Source organism: Thalassophryne amazonica, chromosome 3, assembly GCF_902500255.1.
Source record: "Thalassophryne amazonica chromosome 3, fThaAma1.1, whole genome shotgun sequence".
Lineage (NCBI taxonomy): Eukaryota > Metazoa > Chordata > Actinopteri > Batrachoidiformes > Batrachoididae > Thalassophryne > Thalassophryne amazonica.
The window spans coordinates 5768737-5791077 of NC_047105.1; the positions used below are offsets into that span (position 1 = coordinate 5768737).

General features: G+C 42.9%; 1 protein-coding gene across 4 annotated transcripts in view; it reads right to left on the bottom strand.

The window, feature by feature from the left end:
• Positions 1-6697: 6697 nt before the first annotated feature.
• The window catches only part of ip6k1 (inositol hexakisphosphate kinase 1), a 41037-nt gene continuing 25393 nt past the window's right edge, over positions 6698-22341 (bottom strand). For all 4 annotated transcript variants that reach the window (XM_034165185.1, XM_034165187.1, XM_034165186.1 and 1 more), the window contains 5 exons: positions 17097-17337; positions 16534-16718; positions 9955-10130; positions 8796-9029; positions 6698-8333 (listed from right to left, as the gene is read on the bottom strand). In XM_034165185.1, coding sequence (XP_034021076.1) covers positions 7860-8333; positions 8796-9029; positions 9955-10130; positions 16534-16718; positions 17097-17337 — 1310 coding nt within the window. In that variant the 3' untranslated portion in view covers positions 6698-7859. The remainder of the gene's footprint in view (positions 8334-8795; positions 9030-9954; positions 10131-16533; positions 16719-17096; positions 17338-22341) is intronic.

Here is a 22341-nt window from a genome sequence, read left to right on the forward strand (position 1 = left end):
TTCAACCTGCACTCCAGTCATCATCTATCTCAGCCACAGATATCTGAAGCTTTTGGACAACAATCATTTCCACATGAATTGAGCATTATTTTGTAATAAAAGATGGGGGAAGGGATCAGATCATTTCAGTGCATCAGTAGCGAAATGAGGCAGTTATCACCTCGTTTCTGCTTAAAACTGATGTTAGAATGATTTAAGAGGTTTTACTTTGTCATTAGGTTAATAATCACATTACTCCCTTTGATCACTTTGGGTGAAGAGAGTCAGAGTCAGACTCAGACGTGCTGCCGAGCTCCGAAATGATGCTTGTGCAGTGAAGGCAGGGTGCATCAATTTTTTTGGGGGGGGGGGGGGGGGGGGGGTCGTTCAGTCGGCGACACCAGTTTTCTGAACCTCATTGTAAATGTTTGCTGTGGCCTGGAACATTTTACCAGTATTTTATTTCTTCCCTATGCCAACATGCCCATACTGCCCCCCACTGACCTACATGGGCAAATACGCATCACTGAAACAAATTTTGAACCCATTTGTCATTTTATCCTTTGTTTTTTTTTTTTTTAAACAACCGTAAAGTTTTCAACTTGTGTCTGAATGTTACCTTTATTTTTGTAGTTAAAAGGCTGCTTGAGTAAATAATGTTGCAACAGAACCATCATTAATGTTTGTGACATTCTGCTGCAAAAAGAAAATAAGTGGAACTACGGGTCATCACAAAAAACAAAAACAACAACAACAAAAAAACAAACAAACAAAAAAGAAATCGCAGCTCCACCTTGGTAACTGGTGCCCCCTGCTATTTGGGGCCCAAGGCAACTGTCTAGGCCACAGGCCGCCCCTGTAATGGTGTTTCCTCCTGAAGGTGACCTTGTTTAAAACAGCATCTTCTTCACTGGTTCTATTGGTTTGCATAATTTATGAAAAAACATCAACTTTGGAGAAATATTTGACTGAAACCTTGGAACAGGTTTTTGGACTTCGGCAGACGTCGATCCTCCAATCAGTCTTATTCTACCTTTAACCTCCTGACTACATATGTCCTCGTCATCAGGAGGTTAAGTTGGTAATTTAATAAGTGGTTTTCTTGCCGGCTGATGATAAAGGATCTTCATGTTGAGTGTTCAGCTGTCGTATCAAGTTCAAGAACTAAAAAGACCTTTCATCTGTGCTTGCTAAGAAAAATCTTGATAGTTCCAGATAGAGTGGCCTTTGTGATGTCACAAGGAGAGAATGATCAAAGGAAGCACTGTGACAGAGGTGGTCCCACGATTCCTTCCTCCTCTGCAGCTACTGGACAGTGGTGGGCACAGGTCCACTAACCGCTAATTATCAAAGCTAATGTTTTCGTTAGTAGATTAGCTTTCCAGATAACTTTGGAAACCATCAGCGGATCAATTAGCTTCTGATAGGTCAGGTAATTTTTAGACTGCTAACATTTTTGTGGGCATAGTGAAAAAAGCTTAACAGTTAAAACCATTTGTGAAGTCTGAAATCAAAGATTTTAGTACCTGTCTGATACATGTTTTGTAATAGACAGCTATGAGAGGTACAGCTCTAACCTTTGCAGGCAGAGTAGAGCTGACTACCAGAGAAAGGAAGAGATGGTGGGGGTGGGAATAATTTCTCTTCACACCATACAGACTCACTGGCATATCACCCAGGTCATTCACAGGCAGACATTTTTGACTTTTGGTTAAAAATTTAAATAACTAATTCCAGACAAGTTATTTAAATTAATGTCACGGCTCTAGTTTTATAAAGTGCAGTTTAGCACTTAGCAGCTAAATGTTTGAGTTTAAAGTAATGCACTAAGGTTTTAGCATTTAGACACACACCGTAGTGCATTATGGGTAAACTAGTTTCCTGATGTGAGTGGTTGGCTGCACACACAACTTACTGAAACATGTGGTGGGTTTTACAAATAAATCTGTATTTATGTAATTTTTTTTCATTTGTAAAGAAAAAGGCAATTTGAAAACTGAAAATTCTGTTTGGGAAGTAGATTCAGCACTTTTAGCCAATGCTATTCATACTGCCATTAGTGCAGCGGATAACTGAAACAATGCTTCAAATGGTGATGCAAGCACCAAATTTGGCACACGTACTCCTTAGACATTACGCTTTTAAAAATGCCAAGTGGCCACATGAACTTTCAATAGGCAGCCAAGAAGGGGTCAATTGAATTACACAGGGGTCAAAATTTAAAAATGCTCCAATCATATTGAAAGGTATTCCATATTATTTGTCTGATCAGAAAGATTCCAAAAAGGTATAGTTTGGACTATCTGTGAATGAATGTTCTGGAGTTATGGGGCAAAAACAGCAAGAATGGTGACAAAGGTCAATTTCAATTTGTACAGGGGTCAAAAGTTAAAGTTGCTCCAATTTTGGTAAAAAATGATGCAAATTATTAGTTGAGTGAATATGGTTTTAAAAAGGAATCGTTTGCATCATGTAGGAGGCTTAGTTATGTTACAGAGTAACATATGTCACATGTTCTATTTTCTATTCTATTTTCGCTCTGTCTGCTTCCTTTGGATCAATTCTTAAGAAATATAACATTCAGTTTCACTGCTTTGCTGATGATGTGCAGATTTATCTACCTCTGAACCTTAAAACAAACTCATCTGCCATCCTACAGACTTGCTTTCAAGAAGTCAAAGACTGGATGTCTTTAAACTTTTTAAATCTAAATGAAAGCAAAACAGAGATTGTGGTCTTTGGTGACCTTGACCTTTCTGCCCTTGGTCCACTCGCTTCCTACTATCGTTCATCTGCTAAGACCCTTGGTGTTTTTATAGACAGCTCTTTTAAATTCGAGAAGCAGATTAACACAGTGGTCAAAACAAGCTTCTTCCAGCTTAGACTTTTAAGTAAAATCAAGCGTTACCTGCCCCCAGAACACCTGGAACAGGTTGTGCACGCCTTGATCACGTCTCGTTTAGACTACTGCAATTCTTTGTATGTTGGTCTTAATCAGTCATCTCTGCATCGTCTCCAGATGGTGCAAAATGCAGCTGCGCGTCTGCTCACTGGAGCCAAACGGCACCAACACATTTCTCCTGTTTTAGCTTCACTGCACTGGTTGCCTGTTGCTTTTAGAATTGATTTTAAGATTTTGTTGCTTGTTTTTAAATCAATTCACGGTCAAGCCCCATTCTGTTTATCTGATATGCTGTCATTGCACACTCCAGGAAGAGCCCTCCACTCCGCGGACCAGAGTTTACTGGTCTGTCCCAGGTCTAAGCTGAAGACCAGGGGAGACAGAGCCTTTGCTGTTGCAGGGCCCAAGCTCTGGAACTCTCTGCGATTAAATGTCCAACTGACTCCTTCAATTGACTCTTTTAAGTCTCTTTTACAGACATCTTTTTGCACTGGCTTTTAACACAAGATGAGCTGAACACTGTCACGTCTCTTATTGTCTTGATTTATTTTGTTCTTGTATTTAACTAAATATAATTTTAATTCCTTTTATTGTACAGCACTTTGTGGCAGTGTTGACTTTTTGTAAATGTGCTTTATAAATAAACCTGACCTTGACATGTCATAGAATCCAATGGATGCTGACAGTTTATCCTTTACTTTGCAAACCAAGCACGCAACACAGTCAAAACTATTCCATTTATTAATCCTATTAGCTCAACCAGTAATTTGCACCACTTTTTACCAAAATTGGAGCAACTTTAACTTTTGACCACTGTACAAACTGAAATTGACCTTTCTCAGTGTTTTTGCTGTTTTTACCCCAAAACATTCATTCACAGATAGCCCAAACCATACCTTTTTGGAATCTTTATGATCAGACAAATAATATGGAATACCTTTCAATATGATTGGACCATTTTAAAATTTTGACCCCTGTGTAATTCTTCAATTGACCCCTTCTTGGCCGCCTATTGAAAGTTCATGTGGCCACTCGGCATTTTTAAGAGTAACGTCTAAGGAGTATGTGTCACCATTTGAAGGATCCCTCAGTAAGTATTCACTTATCTGCTGCACTACATGAACATTGCCATCTACTAGCCTGTAACTCACAGCAGTGTTCTTCCATGAGTTGCAGGCTATAAACTTTTGTCTGATGAATGCTTTAAGAGTGTCCCACACTGTGGATAATCTCTGTTATTCCTTTATTTAACTCCTAAAATATTCTTATATCTTCCCCAAGTTTTATGGCAAATTTATCATCCTGTAACAAAATTTCATTCTCCATCATTGACCCGTTTAGCCAATGGCCACTGCCACAGTCTACTACCATCTACTGGCCAGTAGACGCCTTTTTCTTTACAAAGGAAAAAAAGGACGTATTTACAAATACTGATTTATTTGTAAAACCCACCACACATTTCAGTAAGTTGTGTGTGCAGCCAACCACTCATGTCAGGCACCTAATTTACCCATAATGCAATGCGGTGTCTCTCTAAATGCCAAAACATTCAAAATTAGTGTATTACTTTAAAACTAAAACATATAGCTGATATTTTCACTTTATAAAACAACAAATGTGACAAATTTAAATAACTTGTCTGGAATTAGTTTCTTTAAAATTTTTTTTAACCATAAGTCAAAACTGCATGCCTGTGAATGACTTGGAGGATTTGCCAGTGAGTCTGTATGGTGTGAAGAGAAATTGTCTATTTTCCCCGCTTTCTTTGTTTTTCACCTCCTTTGTCTCTGGTCACTAGGTCTCTTTTGCTGAGAGAAGGCTGATCTGACACAGAAGTGCTTTGTCATTGTTGTGTCAGTAGCTGCTAGTGTACTCAACTCAATACTGAAAGTTATCGATTTAGCTTTGATCTAACTTCTGGCAAATTTTTTTTTTAGGAGTTTATCGGTTCAGCTTCATAAAAGTTAACTTTTCAGTTAGTGGATTAAGTGTTATCGAAGGTAACCTTTTGTTTAGCTGTGCCCATCACTGCTACTGGATGTGCACAGACTCTGTCTACTTCAGATTTCCAGACAAACTGTCATATGCTCAATTTCTTCTCAGCACGTTTGCAGGTTCTGTGGAACCGGGTCAGAAAAGCACCCGGACCTTTGACGGCTGCTACTCTGAAGACGTGTTCAATTCTCTCTTCTTTGTAATTCACTTGTCACTGTTAAGACACTGGGGGAAGAAAACACACCGACTCAACATTTTTCTGTCATCTTCGAATGTGTTTTGATGAGCTGTGTGAAGTACAGTGCCCCTGCAGGCATACCAAAAACAGCTGAAGTCAGTTTGCATTTCTGTGTGCGTGTGCAAGGAAAATCACAGTTTGTTTGTTCAGAATAGCACCATGTGAAGTGGTGCTATTCTTTTGGTGATCAGATAGCGCTTTTGGTGACAGATTTGAAATAGAATTCTTATATTTTATGTGCAGTAATTCAATATTAAGTGCTTGGGGCGCCCCCTGTGGGACTGCGAACACACCGCTGTGACGCCAGAGAGATTTATTCACACGGATACACATGATCCAAAAATGGGGCAGAAAACATTTGATCTGGAATGATAGAAAAATAACAGGTGACAAAATCTAATTCAGAATTAATTTCTCGTCTTCCCTGTTAAACAAGAACGTAAAAAAAAGAAAAGAAAAAAATAATAATTTCAGTAATGTATGAAAAACTTAGAAAACTTGCCAAAATAAAATGCTGACTGGGTTCTAGAGTCAAATCAGAATTTAAATAGTTTTGTCACAGAAGAGCAGCTGTTCAGGTTTGGGCCCAGTCCAGGGTCCCCGCTCTCCGCCGGTCCAGGGTACCCGCTCCACATTTGGTGCGGTGGATTCACCAAATAAAACAATGAGCTCGGTGAATTGGGGCAGCAATAGCTCAGTTGGTAGAGCGAGCAGTCTTATGACCGATGGGTCGGTGCTTCAAATCTCGCTCACAACCTGTCAAAAATCTTCATGTGCATGAATGAGGTGGTGGTCAGAGGGGCTGTAAGTACAGAATAGCAGCCACGGATCTGTCAGTTTCCCCCGGGGCAGCTACACGAGTCGCTCACCATCACCAGTGTGTGAGTGAATGAATAATGCAACTTGTGTCTTGAAAAGCGCTTTATAGATCCAAGTTATTATAATTACTATTTGTTTTTGGGTACATGGTCGTCATGTGCTCAGAGTGTGAGACTAATGTGTAAATCGGCTGAACAATAACTTAAAACTCCTGATGATCAACGAACGGCGAGTTGTTGTACGACTCAGCAAACCGTTATACAGCTTTTGGGAACCTTAACATGATTTCAGGAATTTCTTTTGAAATGTTAGACGTCTGAATCAGACTGTCGAGTGTGACAGACATGCGCGCGCGCGCACCCACACACAGCAGAATGAAGCCTGATGGAAATGCAACCCTGAAAGTCCAGACAAAATGAAGCTGAATTGTTTTGTTTTTTTAGTTGCTGCTGCAGTCGCAACGTGACAAACATTTAATCAGACTTAAAATCCAGATATTTGGGAATCCCACCGTGTTACATCCCGATGATGCCCGTTTGTGTTGTTATTGTGAATTACTGAGATTTTAAAAAATAAATCTTTTTGCAGATGAATGTTTTTCAGACTTTAACCTGTTCAAAAGGTCCCCCAGAAACCTGAGACGGGCTTCCCTACAGATCAAACCTACTCAAACACGGATGAGGCATTGACCTTCACCCACTGCCAACAACCAATCAGAGCACAGCTGGAGCTCCGTTAATAGCCAATGAAAACGAGTCTAGTTATGTCAAAGAATACCGCTCATGTTCTTGATACTTCAAACACAGATTGCAGCTAAAACCAACTTTACAGCTTTTACACACAGAAGACAACAGCCAATAGAAAAAATAAATAATCACTTTTAAACCAAAAATAAAATATTCAGATTCTCTCTTGTTCTGTCTCCTGTTCGTGCCCACTAGGGGGCGATACAGTGCTGCAGCTTGTCTCTTGGTTTTTCAGCTTGACAGACCCTCGCCTGATCAAATGTGATTGGTCACGTGGTTAAAATCTCACAGAAAGACAAATGTTTGGTCACGACTAGTGCTGAAACAGTCGATTAACTTCAGGATGGGGCCCACACCGGGATCAGGTCCAGGGATCTGTATCAGGCCGCGTTCTGACAGATCGGCTCACTGAGATGTTGTTGCACTTCAAATGCAGTGAACTTTAAAAATGTTTTAACTGTGACATAAGATGAAACATGAAGGGGGGGGGGGGGGGGTCAAATTACAAAAATAATTTACTCTGTGTGTGTGTGTGCGTTTGTGTGGGGTCAAATTAAATTAAATTTCTAATTTTTAACAGGACAAAAACAGGACCTGGATCACAAATGTTCAGTTTTGGTGTTGAACAGCTGAGGACAAAAAGCTTTTCGTTTTAACATCAAAAAATATAATTTAAGACTTTGGACTCGGCTGAGTGATTTATATATATATATATATATATATATATATATATATATATATATATATATATAGACATTAAAAAACTAAAGCGCTCGTTTCAGCTCTAGTTGTGACACATTTGAGGAGTCCATCTGAAAACATGGCACCAACACGCCGACCCACAGGATAATTACAGGACACGGACTGGATTAAGACGCACACGCGGTACTTTATGGGTCTTCTATTGCTTCAACAGATGTGGGGTGGGGGGGTTTGTTCCCATTGTTCCACAAGTTTGGCTTCTGCGAGTCTGGGGAATACTGGGAGGAAAAAGAAAGGGGTGGGGGGTGGGGTGGGCGGAGCTCGTGACAGCCAATGTCATCATATTGTTGTATCTCCTGTTGTCGCTATAGCAACATCTACATTGTGGGATGGTCGTATTCCTGTAGGAACAGGTCTGTATTTACAGTGAGAAACGCAGCTCGGACCAACTCCCGACAAACTGCGCGGGTGCGCGACGCTACGGCAGATTGTCATCACGCAGGCTCTCCAGGATCCTGATCAAGCTCTCCAGTCCAAACACGTAGCCCTGGTCGGGCCCGTCGTGCACTGCAGTGTCTCCGCGGAAACCCTTGAAGGTCGAGTGGGCGAAGTCGATCATACGAACATCCACCAGGGAGGGCTGCTGCGGAGGCAGAGAGGGGGCGGGGGGACAGGAGCCGACAGAGAGTAATGTGGGCGGGTGCTGGGACTCTGCGTGGGGCTGAGGTGATGGGGGGAGGAGGGGCCTGCAGTCTGTCAGGGCGGGGGGAGGATGAGAAGCCTTGAATCCAGGTCTGGGCGAGGACAGTGATCCTGGCTCCTGGTTCTGGCTGAAGTCTCTCCCACACAGGGGCTGTTGCGGCTGGGCATCGGGGCCGGACCGCGACTCTGCAGGACTCTTCTGCCAAGACACAGTCTGCCCCGTGTTCAGGAAGACTGGACCCTCTGGTTCCTACCAACACATCAACACAAAGCACAGATCAGTGTCAAGCTGAGAAGGAGCTGAACCGCCGCAGAAACCAGGCTGGAAAAAAGAAAAGAATTATTCAACTTCATTTCCTTTAGAGATAAAAATCAATGAAAACACAGTTTCAGACTGGACATGGACCAGACAAACCAAACATCTAAACACAGAGTGTGGACAAAACAGGAGAACTTCAGAGTCCACTGACAGTTCTGTCATTCTGCACCTCTGTGCAAACAGCACAATCATGGTCACCAGCAGATAGAACTTAAAAAATAAAAAAAGGAAGAAGAAAAGCTTCCCAGTTGAATTAATCTGGTTATTTTTCCACAACAGAAGCATTTGGTGTACAGGGTTAGTTCAAGGACAATGGGAAATTTAAAAGGTGTAAGTCAGACTCTCAGTGATGCTGCAGAATGTGAGCAGACACATCATCCTGCAGATTCTCACCTTTCCCTCGTAGATGACGAGCAGCGATGAGGAGTAGAAGCGATAGGAGGCGTGGCGCTCCAGCACCGCCTTCAGGCTGCAGAGCTTATTCAGGATGAGCTCAAAGAGGTCCCGCCTCAGGCACTTCCCATTGTGCATGTACTGGTACAGGGCCTGGCGGAAGCCTTCGGCAGACAGGCTGCGTCCGTAGTACTTGTTCCTGCAGAGGTAGTGGCCAGTGCTCAGCTGGTACACCTGCGAAGAAACAGAGTAATGGCTGATTCCTGGCGTGACCCACTCAGCTACATCAACACATGCAGACAGATCTCATATACAACCACAAATCAGGAGGAGCTGAGACAGTATGCAAAAAAAAAAAAAAAAAAAAAAAACAACCCTGCAGTGACTCTGACATTTCTTTTGACTTCTGTCTGACTCCAGATGGTGTACGCCCACGTGTCACCTGGCTGCAGCAGAACGATGGTGTTTTGAGAAGTGACGATGGGCCGGTTGTCTGCCTGGGTGGTTGTCAGCCAGGATCCAGTGCAGTGCTGTGGAGGATACGGTGACGTGCACAGCAGTCCGTGCTCCCAGACTCGACATTTGAGTGACACGTTTGGCGTTCCAAGTCCAAAATTACCATGAATGAAGCCACAACATTGACTTGGAACCAAACAGAACACAAAATTAAAACTAGAAAAAAAGACTAAATTATTGGAAGAAGAAATGTGACAAACTTGTGTGAAATCTTTAAAAACCAAATCTGAAAATGGTTTTCATTCTTAAACAGCACTGAGGAGCAACACTCAGACAAAGGTCCAAACTCTGAGTTAATATTAAAGGACGGCGTATCTCAAGATGACGCTCCACGGCACAGCGGGACAATCTTTGGGATCAAGGACCGCTCAAGGGACCCTTAGTGATTTTCAGGTCTGACTAATAATTAAATAACAAGGCAGGAAGCAACGGAGCGCCACGTGCAACTAAGGTTACCTGGCAGGCAGCTGAACCTACGACGTTATGGTTTTGACAGCATCAGGATGTTTTTGTCAAATCCAGTCAGTTTTTTATTTTCGAGCGCACAGACTGAACGGTTTCCCAGCAGCTATGGCGCATGTTGAGGCTAAATGCCGACCACCTTCAGCTGAGGGTCCGAGCGCCGTGAGGCTGAGAACTGTACCTGCATGCCGCACACTCTGACCCCCAGCTTGGCAGAAGTGGTCTGCTCACACTTCTTCATCTGCCTGGCCGCCTTCTCCTCTGAAGCATCGTCTCCATGCTGCCTGGTGCCCATCTTCAGGTCCAGGATGCAGGGGTACGAGAAGTGGTGAACCACGTTCTCCAGCAGCAGGAACTCTGGGTAAAAACACTGCAGTTAAGGAGCAAACCCTCCCCACCCCCCCAAAACAAATCCAACACCCCATTTAATTTCCTCACTGGAAGCATAATTATAGTCACATAATAATCCGACTCCTACTCTCACCTACGGTCACGAGGGTTGGGTCAAGACCGAAAGAACTAGCTCGCGGGTACAAGCAGACAAAATGGTCTTCCTCAGGAGGGTGGCTGGTGTCTCCCTTAGAGATAGGGTGAGAAGCTCAGTCATCCATGGGAAGCTTGGAGTAGAGCCGCTGCTCCTTCACGTTAAAAGGAGCCAGCTGAGGTGGTTCAGGCATCTGGTAAGGATGCCTCCTGGACGCCTCCCAAGGGAGGTGTTCCAGGCATGTCCATCTGGGAGGAGACCCCGGGGAAGACCCAGGAGTAGGTGGAGAGATTATATCTCCACACTGGCCTGGGAACGCCTCGGGATTCTCCAGTCAGAGGTGGTTAATGTGGCCCGGGAAAGGGAAGTCTGGGGTGCTCTGCTGGAGCTGTTCCCCCGGCAACCGGTTGAAAATGATTAAGACAACTTTCAGTAATATTCAGGTGCAGTTGAGTCAACCACAGGATGGAGCTCTGCCCTCATTAGTGGAAGCAGATATCTGAGCCTTTTGTTTACACTGTGTGTGTTATTTGAACAGACACTGCCCTCTACAGGAAACTTTTTTATAAAGCTTTGATTCTTCTGCATTTTTATGTCGTCGTTTATCTGGAAAGGGAAGTCTGGGGTCCCCTGCTGGAGCTGTTGCCCCCGCGACCTGATCCCGGATAAGCGGTTGAAGATAATGTTGTTTATCTGTAATATGTATATCACAGATTTAAACACAAGCCGGGGGGGGGGGGGGGGGGGGGGGGGGGCATTTTTAAGCATCAGATCAGAACATCTGTAGGTACGATCACAGGATGGGGAGCCCCCTCCCCCAAAACAAAATTAAATAAATGAAATAAAAAGACTGATGTCTCAAATTTGTAGCTGTAATCAAGCATAACAGCAGCTGCTGACGTTCATCAAAGGGGTGGCTGAGCGTTCCACTGAGAGCTGCTGCAGCTGTAAAAGCAGCAATCTGAAAAAACATGAACAACTCGGTCAGACTCTGGCAGAAGGACGCAGTAAACAAACGTCCCTGGTCTGTGTGGACTAAAGACAGATGGACCATGTTCATGCTGTCCAGCTGTCATCTGGTTTCTTTGAAGCTGCAGACCAAAGACGACCTTTAACCCGATAGCCACTAACCCGTCCCTTCATCCCTCACGACTCACATCCAGACTGATTTATTTGTTGCCTTTTCTCCGTGTTGTTCTTTGCTGTAATCTCACACAGTAAAAAAAGGGCCATCAAAAAAAACCAAGATAAAAACACTAGATCTGATGGAAATCGCCTCGCTGCATGGACAGATAATTTCACTTGACAAAAGAGGTCTTGAATTAAGATTAATGGCCCAGTCACACGGCACACAATGATTCCTGAACGAAGGGAAAAAAGCAAAAAAAAAACCAGTCACAATTCGTTGAGAAAAGGTGGATGAAAGAGCTTTATCACCGAAGATTGTGGGTGATTTTAATATTCATATCTGTTGTGACAATAAGCCTCTGGTCAAGGACGTTTTTAATGTGATTGACTCTTTAAATCTCACGCAGTGGGTTAGTGGTCCCACGCATGAAAAGGGGCATACATTAGATCTTATTCTTTCTTTTGGCCTCAATGTTCAAGTTGAGGAGATATGTGTCTGTCGGATCTCGGATCATCTGCTGATTTTATTTAACTTAGCTCTTGCAGGCTCAGTGGAAAAACGGGACCTTTCTGTGCACACAAAGCTCGTGTTAAACTCAGTCTGTGGAGCAATTTACGAGTGCGTTTCTGGCCACTGTGCCCTCCTCACTTCGTGACCCGAGTGCTTTGAACTGTGAGGAGCTTATTTTATTTAATTCTGTCTGCACAGAAGCGCTAGACTCTGTTGCGCCACTTGTGACCAAGCGCTCCAGGTCTGCGTCGGAGCCGTGGCACAATGAGACTACTTGTGCGCACAGACGCGAATGCAGGCGCGTGGAGCGTAAATCGAAGAAGGATCATTTGCATGTTTCCCTGGGAATATTTCGAGACTGTCTTGTGGATTACCAAGAAGCTGTTAAGTCAGCAAAAGCCCAGTTTGTGTCAAATTTTATTGCAAATAAACACTCACAGGCCTCAGGTCCTTTTTAATGTACTGAATCGTCTGATTAACCCAGAATCTAAATCTGGTCTTGTGCTGTCTGACTCACTGTGTGACAGCTTTTTGTCATTCTTTGTTGAAAAAGTGTCACAAATCAGGGCTTCGATCTCAGTGTCTTACTCTAATGATTTTAATTTAAACACTGAGTGCACAGCCTCTAACTTTAACTGAATTGCTCAAAGTGGTTCAGCAATTAAGACCTTCCAATTATCTTTTTGATTCTGTTCCCGCACGATTTTTAAAAAGTGTTATTTCTGTCCTTGGGCCATACATTTTAAATGTTATGTTTCTCTTTTATCTGGTTGTGTTCCAGGAGTTTTAAAACATGCTGTAGTTCAGCCTCTCCTCAAAAAGCCCACCTTGGATCCTAATATTCTTGCCAATTATAGGCCCGTTTCAAAGTTGCCATTCTTAGTTAAAATCCTTCAGAAAATTGTCTATGATCAGTTTCAGTCTCATTTGGATTCTATTGGCATTTTTGAAAAATTCCAGTCTGGCTTCAAATCACTTCGTAGTACTGAAACAGCACTGTTGAAGGTTTTTAATGATCTCCTTTTAATTGTTGACTCTGGTTGCTCTGGGATTTTAGTTTTGCTGGATTTGACTGCAGCCTTTGACACGGTTGATCACTGTATTTTACTGTCCCGTCTGGAGTATTATGCAGGTTTTAAAGGCACAGCACTGGAGTGGTTTAGATCTTATCTTAGAGACCGTAGTTTCTCTGTGCACCTTGGGCCACACCAGTCCAGCTCAGCACCATTAAATGATGGTGTTCCACAAGGCTCTGTTTTGGGTCCTGCTCTTTTTTCACTATATATGCTGCCACTTGGCACCATATTCAGAAAATACAACTTGGCCTTTCATTTTTATGCTGATTACCTGCAAATCTATCTGCCACTGAAGCTCCCATCAAATTCTCTGACTATTTTGGTAAATTGTCTGGCTCAAAACATTCTAATTCTCAATGAGAAAAAAACTGAAATAGTTAGTTTTGGCCCTGCATGGTCATCTGGTTCATGTGATATGCTTGGTCCTTTGTCTTCCTGTGTGCATGATTCTGTCAGAAATTTGGGGGTTATTTTTGACAGCCCCTTCAAAATGGACAAGCAAATTAATTCTGTGGTAAAGGCCAGTTTCTACCAACTTAGAATTTTGAGAAAAGTGAAGGCTTACCTCCCAGTGTGTGATTTTGAGCGAGTTATTCATTTGCTTATAACATCTTGTTTAAATTATTGTAACTCACTCTACTGTGGACTGGACCAGTTGTCTCTAAAGCGTCTGCAGCAGGATCAGAACGCTGCTGCACGACTGCTCACGGGGATGAAGAAACGAGAGCACATCACCCCTGTGTTAGCCTCGCTCCATTGGCTCCCAGTCTCATTTAGAATTGATTTTAAGATCCTGCTGCTTGTGTTCAAGTGTTTAAATGGTTTGGCTCCCGAATACCTCTCTGAGCTTTTGACTCCTTATGTTCCGGTCAGATCAGTGAGGTCAGAAAGCCAGCTTTTATTAAATGTGCCCAGATCTCGATTAAAAACTCGAGGTGATCGGGCTTTTTCGGTGGCTGCGCCTAAACTCTGGAACAGTTTGCCTTTGCACATCAGAGCTGCTCCATCTCTAGAGTCTTTTAAATCTGTTCTTAAGACTCATTTTTATGCTTTGGCTTTTAATACAATTTAAGCTGTGTGTGTCTGGTTTTATGTGTTTTTGTATATTTTGGAATTTTAATGTTCTGTTTTGGTGGTATGGTTTTTGATATTGTTTTTACTGTGAAGCACTTTGGGCAGCTGCTGTTGTTGTAAATGTGCTATATAAATAAAATTGACATTGACGAGTCTGTGAAGCAAGCGCGCAAAAGGGACGAAAGAGGAACTAAACAAAACCGAAGCCAACAACCTCGACGCTTTAAACAAAACACACCTGAACCCACAGCTGGAGCAGTGTGTGTATGCATCTCTGAGTTCCGGGACTCGGCACTGGGATGCAGCTCACTGCGCTTGAGTCTTGGTGAAACTGCAAACAGAAGCTGTGGAGATCTATGCACAAGTTGGTGGATCCACCTGCTCTGGTTCCTCGTCCGGAACAAAAGAGGGATCATCTCCATCATCAGAATCCGGAATGTGTGATGACACGCTGCGTGCTCCGTCTTGCTCCAATTAAAAATAAATAACCTATGGTGTGCGTGGTCACTGCTGTATCACTGAATTACGTTACTACAATATATATACATATATATTGATTTATAAGAGAAAACTGTCAAAACAGGGAATAAATATAAGTGTAGAGACATGCGGTTATTTCCATCAGCTGCAGCTGATCCACAACATGAATTCTGTCTTCCAGAACATCTCTTTATATAATCATTTGAATCATCTACCTGTTGCCACATGTACATAAGGGCTGGATTGTCATTCCTACACTCATACTGTTATACAGTGGTCCCTCGTTTATCGCGGGAGTTACGTTCTAAAAATAACCCGCGATACGCGAAATCCGCGAAGTAGTCAGCGCTATTTTTTGCAATTATTATAGATGTTTTAAGGTTGTAAAACCCTTCACTACACACTTTATACACTTTTCTCAAACAGGCATTAACATTTTCTCATTTTTCTCTCCTGTGTAAACATTCTCTTTTTTCTTCTGGCGAGAAGATTATAAACAGACACATGCAGAACTCTCCCTTCGCTCACTGCCTCCGGAGGTACGGATGCAGGACCCGCAAAGTCCTCTCTTGGCCACGGAGCTCTGCGGCTGCGGTCAACATCCGCACCAAAACAGCGAGCGTAGCCTCTGGACCTGTTGCCAGATTTGGCGCAGCTCCACACAGCAGACAGGAGGGCGGTGTGAGTGGTCCGCTGCTGTGTTTACCGAGCCCGCAGACTCAGTAAGCGCATCAGAGGCAGTGAGAGCAATCACGGTGATGCCGACCGGTGCTGCAACCAGCCCACCTGATAAGGATGCAGAACACAATGCGCTGTTAAACGACCAAACGACCGGTGCCGCGACCGGCCCACCTGATAAGGATGCAGAACACAATGCGCTGTTAAATAAAAAAGCATGCAAAATTGCAAAAAAAAAAAAAAAAAACGAAACTGCAAGGCCGTAAAAGGTGAACCGCATTATAACGAGGGACCACTGTATTTAATAAAAAATAAGCACACACAGCAGCTGCTCCTGCCGCTGCGTTCCAGTACTGTCGGAAATTACACAACTTTTTGTTGTTTCAAATTCAGCAGTTGCTTGTGGCAAAACAATTAATTGTATCCACACAAGAAATTAATTCTGGCCTATAGAAGGTGCCTGAGCTCAGTGAAGCTGACCCCCCCACTCAGATAAAAAAATCCAAGCAAACAGGTTTGCCGTGTAATTTCCGACGGTACATGAACGCAGCAGTCAATAAACAATAACGTTACAAAAACTAAACAAATGATTAAAAAAACATCAAAAACGACAGCAAAATGAAACACGGACGAATTGAGGTTTTCGTTGCCCTTCGACCAAATTTTTCAACAGTTTAAAAATCCTGACAAAGCGCCAGCTGCAGGAATGAAGCTGAACGAAGGTTAAATGATGCCAGCGACAGTCAACGAAAGTCCAGATTTCTTGTTTCCTCAGGGCTTTGTTGCCCTTCGTTAAGTGCCGTGTGACTGGACCATAAGAACCAAATAACTTGCAGTGTACCAAGATAAAAATAAAAAAAAAACTTTAGATTTATAAGTGTTTTTTTCTTGTTTTTATACAGCCCATTTTTTTCTTCAGTGCAGCAGCATCACATCAGGAGGCGTCAAATTACAAACTGATCAGACAAGAAGACATTAATTATCTGAACATCAGGAAAAAACAAATATTTTGATAATTAATGGTGATGAAACATTTGGAATAAAATGCAGCAGATTTTTGTTTTTTTATTATTATCCCACTATTTTAAATGTGCACATTTTGTTTTCTGGAGCTAATCAACAATCGATCAATAATCTGCTCTGCCTTTCTGCTCACGCAGTGTGCACGTTCTGCACCACACTTGTCACACTTTCAGATGACATGTTATGATTTGCTGTGATATGAACAAACTGAACTGTGCAGAAAGGTTCCTGGTTCGAGCCCTGCCCGTTCTCCATGTAAAGTGCTACTTATCCAATGCTGCGTGCCGAGCAGATGAGGAAGGATACTGAAGAGTTTGCGGTCTTTGGATTCGGATCTCATGCGGCTCAGCTGCTGTTTGTGGCAGCGCAGACTCCAAGGGTTGTGGCTGATCTTCTCCGCACTCAAACCACTGTTCCAGTCCAGCATCTGGAAGGGAACATCTGAATGGAGCTTGGGGTCGAGCCGAGGACTCTTCAGCTCTGCCAGACTGCGGAGGAGAAGAGTAACAGAGAAGAAGACTGACATTCGGACTGTTACATCCAGAGAGGTTTAGAAATCAAACTCTAGTTCACCGACCAGGAACTTCCCAACAACGGCACCAACGATGTCCCGCTGACGGCAGCATAAGCTATAAACCCAACGTCGCACCCGACCTTTAACAAATGGCTAAATGACCTCCACTCAGGTGCTACTGGAGAGTTTTGCCTGTTCAGTTTGTCGTTTGTTCAGTTGTGATTCTGCCACTGTGCCGTTACAGTCACTGGCTGGTGAGCCTGGGAAAGCCTTTGTGTTCCAACACCAATAATGCACCGATTCATTCCGTTTTCATCCAATGACAGAAATGCGCCAAGAACTTCAAGGCACTTACTTATCAGAAGCGTCTGCATCATGGGAGTCCCTCCTGTCAGCTCGCTCCTCCTTGTGCTCCAGGGAGGAGGAGGAGCGATGAAGGCTGCGGCGGGAGTGCTTCCTCCTCGGCTGTTCTCTCTCAGAGGCGTCGCGCTCGTCGTGATCGCCGCCGCCTCCCTCCGTGCTGCTCTCAACGTATGGGTAGGCCACCAAGTTGATGTAGCCATCAGAGTCGCCTTCAAAGCAAACGAGCACCACACCTGACAAGACGCAGAAAAACGACAAAGACAGAGGCAGCGTTTACGCGCGGAGTCGCCAAAGAACATGCACAGTTCTGACAGGTCTGGTTTTGTGCCACAGTGTTGCCAAAATTTTTCTTTAAACCAAAATAAAACTTTGCACTGTCTGATTTGAAAACTTGGTTTGTGCTTCTTCATCTGTGCATCATGCAGAAATATCAAAGAACGTTTCAGTCCCGTGAAGTCCTGAAAAACCTCTGCTGGCTCAGGAGTCGAGCTCTCTGTACGAGTGAACTCAGAGTGTTCAGACTTTGATTTGCTGAATGCTACAAAAACACGGTGCTACGACTTCCTCTGAACGGCCTTTTAACAGTGTGGACAGAAAATACTTCATCTGCCAACATCAGTGTAAACAGTTGGTGCTTCAGCTCTCAGCCCTGATGACTTTTTTTTTTAATTCTCTCAGACAGCTCGGGGTTCAGTTATTTAAACTGGACGACAACAGCAACGGACAGAAGGCCAGAACTAATTATAGACTCTGCTGTTGTCATGACACTGAGACCAAAACCACAACACAGGATGTAGTCATGACGATACAGATGTGGTACTGAGTGGGGGACTAAGAGCACAATAACAACAACAAAAAAAAACCCTTCAACTGTTCCACCTAATTTCAGGTTAGACTGCTTCCTGGGAGAGGACCAGGACCAGTTCTAGAGACTCAGCAAGAAAATGTACAAGATCAGTGTGTGTCCCTGAAATATGTCACGGTCAAACGATGCAAACCTGAGTGCTTCAACAAGACTAGTCAAGAGTCAACAAGAAGAATCCCAGAGAAAAAGAATAAAAGAGAAAGTGAAAGAAATATATATATATATATATATATATATATATATATATACACACACATACACACAGGCCCACATGGCAGCACAGTGACCACTTCTCACTTTGAAACACCCACTGTTTGAAAATTAATGGCAGCTGCTCGCTTTCCTCCGTCACTTGCAGCAAATGTGATCAAGGGATGATGGGGGTCCCAGCCATGATCAACAGCATTGTAAGCAATGCTGTCACAGTGCCACCTGCTGGACAAACTATGTAATGACACCATAATTTATTAATTAAACTTTTTTTTTGCATCTGCAAAAATAACCGAGACACAGACACATCATGGAAGGTTCATATCTACCAATAACATCAGCCAACTGACATATCGTTAGGCTCTATGGATATCACAAATTGTACATACAGTTAAACGTCATTAAGTCGCATACGCTGCAATTTGGCTTTACTCATGGCCGATTTGTGGCTAGGGATGGGTATTGATAAGATTTTATTGATATCGATGCCATTATCGATTCTGCTTATCGACCCGATTCCTTATCGATTCCCTTATCGATACCTCTTGTGAATTTTGTACTAAAAGTAGGCTTTACAGGTTTTCTATGTATTTCATTAAGTCTGAAAGTAAATAAATATGAAATTGGTCACTGTATCCTTGATCTCTGGACATAAATAAAAATAAAACGGTGTTTCGCTTTGAAGTTATTAATTCCGACTGGATTCTATCGTTCTAACTTGACTCGGCAGAGAACTGCGCAGCGTTTGGAGCTGTGTGAACGGAACGGAGGACGAGGAGACCCAGTTAGTAACTTTAATCCGCACAAAAGTGACTCACGATTTCACATATTCAGGGATGAAAGTGGTGAATATGTGAAATCGTGCAGGCAGGCCAGTCTAGTACCCGCACTCTTTTACTACGAAGCCACACTGTTGTAACACGTGCAGAATGTGTCTTGGCATTGTCTTGCTGAAATAAGCAGGGACGTCCCTGAAAAAGACGTTGCTTGGATGGCAGCATGTATTGCTCCAAAACCTGGATGTACCTTTCAGCATTGACGGTGCCATCACAGATGTGTAAGTTGCCAATGCCATGGGCACTAACACACCCCCATACCATCACAGATGTGAAAGTTGCCCATGCCATGGGCACTAACACACCCCCATACCATCACAGATGTGAAAGTTGCCCATGCCATGGGCACTAACACACCCCCATACCATCACAGATGCTGGCTTTTGAACTTTGCGCTGGTAACAATCTGGATGGTCTTTTTCCTCTTTTGTCCAGAGGACACGACGTCCATGATTTCAAAAAACAATTTGAAATGTGGACTCATCAGACCACAGCACACTTTTCCACTTTGTGTCTGTCCATTTCAAATGAGCTCGGGCCCAGAGAAGGTGGCGGCATTTCTGGATGTTGCTGATGTATGGCTTTCGCTTTGCATGGTAAAGTTTTAACTTGCACTTGTAGATGTAGCGACGAACTGTGTTAACTGACAATGGTTTTCTGAAGTGTTCAAAGCCCAAGCGGTAAGATCCTTCACACAATGATGTTGCTTTTAAACGCAGTGCCTCCTGAGGGATCGAAGTTCACGGACATTCAATGTTGGTTTTCGGCCTTGCTGCTTATGTGTAGAAAGTTCTCCAGATTCTCTGAATCTTCTGATTATATTATGGACTGTAGATGATGGAATCCCTAAATGCCGTGCAACTGAACGTTAAGAAACGCTGTTCTTAAATTGTTGGGACTATTTTTTCCCATGCAGTTGTGCCTCGCCCCGTCTTTGTTTGTGAACAGCTGAGCCTTTTGGGGATGCTCCTTTTATACCCAGTCATGACACTCAACTTGTTTCCAACCTGTTCACCTGTGGAATGTTCCAAACAGGTATTCTTTGAGCATTCATCAACTTCTCCAGTCTTTTGTTGCCCCATCCCAACTTTTTTGAAATGTTTGCAGGCATCCATTTCAAAATGAGCAAATATTTGCACAAACAAAATAAAGTTTATCACTTTGAACATTAAATATCTTGTCTTTGTGGTGTATTCAATTGAATATAGGTTGAAGAGGATTTTCAAATCATTGTATTCTGTTTTTATTTACATTTCACACAACGTCCCAACTTCATTGGAATTGGGGTTGTAAACAAAATACATAATTAACAGGAAATAAAAGGGTTGAGTTCTTTGAAAAATTGTTGGTTTAATGTTCTAAAAACAGACTCACACTACAACTCATTCACTTTATTCAGCCCCACCCACTTTCACAACAGAGGTATTTCCATTTTGTCTTAGGACTTCTGGTGAGCAGTGTTTTCAATATACATGGGTAGAAACAAAAACCTTTTTGAAAAGCTCAAAGGGATCGACTCTGGCTCACCCACGGGTCATAACAGTGTGGAAAGATGACATGAAAAAGTGGCCCTCGATTATGTATGCAGATATTTTTGGCTGTGAGGAACTATAAAAGCACCGAAGCCTATCAATACTACCCAACAAGTAGTACCACCATAATGCCAAGATTACGTAACGTAAATATACGTACACTTCCTTCTATCTGGTATTTTGCTGTTGTAAGTTGGTGTTACTGTGAAGGTTGCTTTTGGCTGATGGATTTATATGTTGTTCTCTGTCTGCAGACAAGCTGATGGAGTACTGGCAAGAAGGATCTGCTGTATAGGGAAATCCAGAGCATGCAAAGGACTTCTTGGTGCATCTAATGGATGATAACTAGAGAAGGTTCCTACTGTGACTGAACTGGTTTTGATCTCTCAGTCACCCATGATATTCCATTTTTCTGAGACTCTGGATGTTTTATGAGCCAGTGGTCACTGCGACCATTAGACTCAACATGTATATGGTTGCTTATGAGGCTATTTCACAGAGAGCCGTTCTTTCCCATTTTCTCCAGAATAGCAAATTGGGGCTCATTTTGAAGCGCCACAGTAACTTCTTGATTCATCTTTGTCAATCTTGAACAAACTTGGTATATGTAGTAGTTACGGCCATCATCAGCATCAACTTTGAAATCTGGGTGAAATTTTCAAGCTGTTCAAAAATTTCATCCTGAGTTGCAAAATCATTGCTAGTGTGTGGTAATTTCCAGGTGTTCATAGTGTCAACAGCTTCATTCATGTTCTGACATCTTTAAATGAGGTAGTCTGATTGAGTACAGTTTGAAACATCTTTGATCGGGCTCCACTGGGGTAAAAAAGCTTAAGCAGAAGCGACGTTTGCGGCATTTGTGGCCGAGGACGCAGCTCCTTACTTTTGTTTTCGGGCAGGTTGCCAGGTCTGCAACCCACAAGTTACCAGGTCTATATTTTATAAGACAGGCTGTTAGGAGGAAAGCCAGATTAAGAAGTTTCATCCTGTTTTTGCACTTTTTTAATTGTAGGCTATCGTAATAGAACGGTGCCCTGTAGAAGAGGGGTGTTAGCTGAATCACTCCTGTCTCCACATTTGATAATTCTTTGGCCATACTAACAATAACAGAAATGACACCACAAACCAGATGGTCACCCCCGAGTCTGGTCTGATGGAGCTTTCTTCCTACAAAAAAAACACCTGAGGGAGTTTTTCCTGCCTACTGTTGGTGCTCTGCTTGCTCAGGGGCTTGGTGAGGTTGAACCTTACTCTCGTGGGGTAACTTGTGTAGCGATTTATTTTGCTGTGTAAATACACTGAAACTGAACTGAATATAAAAGTCTCTTAAAGCGACAAAGCGGTGTAAATCAATATGATAATGGCTGGATTCAATGTGTATTTGCTGCAGCTCAGGCTAACGTGTGCGTCGTTTTCACTAGCCCACCTAAACAAAGCAGCTGTCATTAAATCGTATTCGTTACGCATGTGCTTTTCATGCAATGAGGAATGCCTCTTCAGCTCCCCTCCATCTCTCCTCCTCATTGCATTCCTGCCCTCTCCAACTTTGTTCATGCTCACATCTGTTATGGCATTTGTTAAATGATGAATGCTGCAGCAGGAAGAAAACTATGCCAGCTGACAAAGTGTGTTTAGTTTGTTACCACAGCAAAAACAAAGAGAAACAGCTATGGGCCCACTGAGAGAGAGCAGGCAGGCTGAACCACTTCAGTTCTTTAAACATCTGTATTTCTTCCTTTGACGAGTAATGTCAAAAGACCTTCAGCCTGTAACACAGGCAGAAATAACACTTTA